Consider the following 3,867-nt stretch of genomic DNA (forward strand, 5'->3'; position numbering starts at 1 on the left):
CCTTCTGTGCACGAGCAGCCCGCGTTATCACCGCTCTCAGAAGCTGAAGACGCGCTGCCAAACATAACAAGGAACCCGTTTCCAAATGTCACCGTTAAAGTCTTGCATTGCTACATTTCGGGTGAGACTGTACTACCCTCGAACAACAACATCTGCAAACACCGGTGCTTTCCACTGCGGTGGAAACCCGTGGCTAGTGGTTTACCCATGGGTGATCGCCTACGAACAGGAAGATCCCGATCCAGTTTTGGATACTAAGGTGCATCCCACGCCGGGGGCATAAATACTTGAGTGGATCCTACAGGATACCTGCATGCCAGAACCGAGCCTGACCCGGTAGCCAGCAGACGCTGAATTCCTGCGTGATATTTACAATAAACTAATGCCATTGGAAAGCCAATTCATTAACAAAAGATAAAGTTTTTTTAAAAAAAAACGGGCAGCAATCGGGAAAGCCATTTCGCATCTTATTTTCTTTTAAAACGGTGAAGAAAATATCCCTTTCCGATCGCTTTGCCCATCACCAGTATTCTCCTCACCAACGCTACAGGAACACAGGGAAGGCATGATCACGTACAACACACGCGGTCGCTCGGGCTAATTCCAACGTAGAAGCTTTTACGATCCCTTGAAGCAAAGGTACGCTGGGACAGGGAGATGTCAAGCTCAGAGGGGAAGAACGCAACACAGAAACAGGAAGGAGAGCGTAAAAAGTTTGTACATTCATAGCTCTGGTTTGTTGGAATATAATTTTTTACTCCAGGCACTGTGACGGGCAGCAGCAGTCAGCGATACGCTAACGTACGCATCAAGGACTCATTCACTAAATTCTGGTTTCACAACAATCATAGGACGTAGAGTTATTTTAATGTGGGGTTTGTTTTTTCTTTTTTTTTTTTTTTTTAACTGACCTGTTAAAACCATTGGGACCAAAGCCCTAAGAGCGACAATGAACCAGTAGCCCATTTAACCCCCAGCTGATTCATCACGGTCCGCTAGCTGTTGAAGTGGTGGAGCGAGAATCATCTCTCCGAGAGCTGAAAAAAGTACCTGAAAGAGCGATCTATGCAGAAACGGATGGGAGTTTTTGACACTAAGCCAAAAGCTTGGTTGCTCTAACTGCTGTGTGTGGTTTTATCTCAAGGGGGAATCACCTAAAACAGTGAAATTAACTTCCTTATTTCTTGTCACAACCGTAACATTTTCCTAAAGGTTCTTTGGTGACTTTGGTGCAAGCTTTTATTTTTTTTTGTTTTTTCTTTTTTCTTTTTTTTTTTTTTTATTAACATTAAAACAGATCAACTAGTTTTGGTACCCAAACTAAAGTCCAGATTATCCTCTTGGTTCCCACCCCTGCCTCCTCAACTTTTCTCATTATGGTTAATGATTTAACAGGTAATAGCATTCGGATTGAGCGTGGCCGTGCAGCGTGCAGGTGGCTCCAAACTAAGAGCGATGAACGGTCTGGTTGGAGGTAAATACAATTCCCAACAGATGAAAAAAAAAACAAACCCACATGTAATGGTTGCATGGAAAAACAGCTGGTTCACATACACACTAGGCCACTCTGTAAAAAAAACATTCAAATGATTATAAATATCTGATTAGACACAGTAACGCCTACTTAAAAAATATCTTAAAGGTGGGCAGCATGTTATTGGAAGTACCTGGAGCTCAATCAAACTCCCACTGGTTTTGGAGGGGAAGGAGCTGGTCGTCCAAAGGCTGGAAAAGCCCCTTACGTTAGAAGTATTCACGTTTTAAGAAACAACAAAGAATTTTTAAAACCTTTCGTCAACCTCCTAAGCAGGTAACTGTAAACAGTTTCCCTCCAGGCAGAGAGTTTATATTGTGAGATGTAAAATTTACGCCACAGAGACTTGAGCGGGACGACACCGAAACCTGGTGGTGGACGATCAGGAATGGAATTGCTTGATGACAGCCCCGGCTGTGAGCGGGTGGGAAAGGGGCGATGGCAGGGCACGGGTACTATCTCCTAACCACATCACAACAGAAGACCCGACACGGCATTAATCACGGCTTCTGAAACGCGCTACAGGTAAGTATGGGAGAGATGCCTTTTTGTACGAACCCAGCGGTGCACCAAACCCCCCCAAAGGTCTTTCTCGGAGAGGGAGGAGAAAAACGCCCGGGTGTTTTCCTCGCACGGGTAACATCACAACAGCATTAATCTCACGTTTGGAAGAGAAGCCGGGAGCCTCAGTCGCGGCGGTCCCTCCACCTCCAAATACCCGCTCCACAGCCACCTGTTGGAACCCATACACACCTAATACAAAAATAACCTTTTGAAATTTTGGACAAATGCATTAAGAATAAAAAAAAAACCAAAACACCAGCCTTGCACGGGCAGAACACGTAGATGAGGAGTGGGTTATTAATCATTGCCATTAATTCAGAAGGCTTAGCACTCGAGTAGAGCTTCGCTACCCTGGGATACTCGGGTTATTCGGTCAGCACAAAACTATGTAATGAATAACACATTTTCCGCTCTTCACCAGCACGTTATAAAGGTCTGACCAGTTATCGAGGTTTTACCCACACAGAATATCGTTTCAAACCCAATAACCAGCAGATGCCAATTTAAAAACCTCTACCTCTCCTCATACACATACCAGCAATTCACATGAAGCCCATTTTTATCGTAAATGCCCTACGGCTATGCCGCTCAGCCTTTTGACCGAGCACAGGCAGAATTGAGTCCCGGAAAACCCATCATAAGCAGAAACCGATACATTTCAGCATAAGGTTTGGGGCTTTTTTTTTGTATCACGTTGAAGTGCAACACAAGCCTTATCTAGACTATTTAAAGGTCAGAGTGCCGGATTTTTTTTTGTGCTGATACACGTACTTCCATAGTCTTCAACACTTGAAGCAGCTGACTCATACGGACTCGGGAGGTCGGTACTTTCATAAGACAGACAGAGATGTTTTGGGCGTAATTTAACGTGATAACCAGACTCCTATAACATTACAGACTGGAGTTAGCAAGAACTACCGGAAAAGGACTTTACAAAAAAATGGGGCGACTTGAAATTACTATAGGTCAGTCCCTCTCACCAATTTCTGCTTGTTTTGTTTTGTTTATTTTGCCAGACGGCCAGTCCAATGCACTCTATTCGAGACCCTCTTGCTCTTCACCACTGTCCCCTCTGGCATCCATTCTTTTTTCTTTATGGCTGTTGTAAATTCTCCTCATCTCTTCTTCGTACTTGATAAAATTTTCCCCAAACCGTGTCCATGCTTTGTACGGAACCGTGATGGTGTTACGGTAGGGTGGCCTCACCTCACTTACCTTCAGGAAAATGCCGTACCTGTTGGATCCCACGTCGAAGTAGAAGCGCTTGTTGTCCACTCGGAAGGAGGTGCCCTCGGGGAGCTCCGGGGGCTCGTCGCCTCCGCCCTGGCGATCCTCTATGTCCCCCTCGCCATATTCTTCAATCAGCTGGACCAAAGCATCCCTGAACTCAATCATCCCTTGTGCTGGAAGGACGATCGTCTGCTCCTGTCCCAAGCTGTGGCCGAAATAACCCATCATGCCAGGTCCCCTACTCATGGTTTGTCTAATCCGCAAGAAGCGTCCCCGCTGATTCTCCTTCAGGTCCAGGTAATACTTTCTGTTGTCCCTCTCGATGTACTCCGTTTTGAGGACGCTGTGAGGGTGCTCTTCGGAGCCGACAGACACCGGAGGCGAAGGCGGCGGGTGCTGCTGTCGCCTCCGGGGATGCTGCTCTTTGCCATTGCTGTGCTCGTGCCGGTGACCGTGGCCGCCTTTCAGGCCCAGGTGGGCATAGTGCTCGATGAAGTCCCCCAGGCAGTCCTTCAGCTCGGCGGCCACGGACAAGGAGA

At 46.5% G+C, this 3,867-nt stretch overlaps 1 protein-coding gene across 1 annotated transcript in view; it reads right to left on the reverse strand.

Annotated features, from left to right (window-relative positions):
- Positions 1 to 1,266: 1,266 nt before the first annotated feature.
- PURG (purine rich element binding protein G) overlaps positions 1,267 to 3,867 on the reverse strand; it is a 2,883-nt gene continuing 282 nt past the window's right edge. Inside the window, exon 1 of the mRNA XM_035888816.1 lies at positions 1,267 to 3,867. This exon is cut by the window's right edge and continues 282 nt beyond it. Coding sequence (XP_035744709.1) covers positions 3,134 to 3,867 — 734 coding nt within the window. The 3' untranslated portion in view covers positions 1,267 to 3,133.

Source organism: Egretta garzetta, unplaced genomic scaffold (genome assembly GCF_000687185.1).
Source record: "Egretta garzetta isolate BGI_Z169 unplaced genomic scaffold, ASM68718v1 scaffold52, whole genome shotgun sequence".
Lineage (NCBI taxonomy): Eukaryota > Metazoa > Chordata > Aves > Pelecaniformes > Ardeidae > Egretta > Egretta garzetta.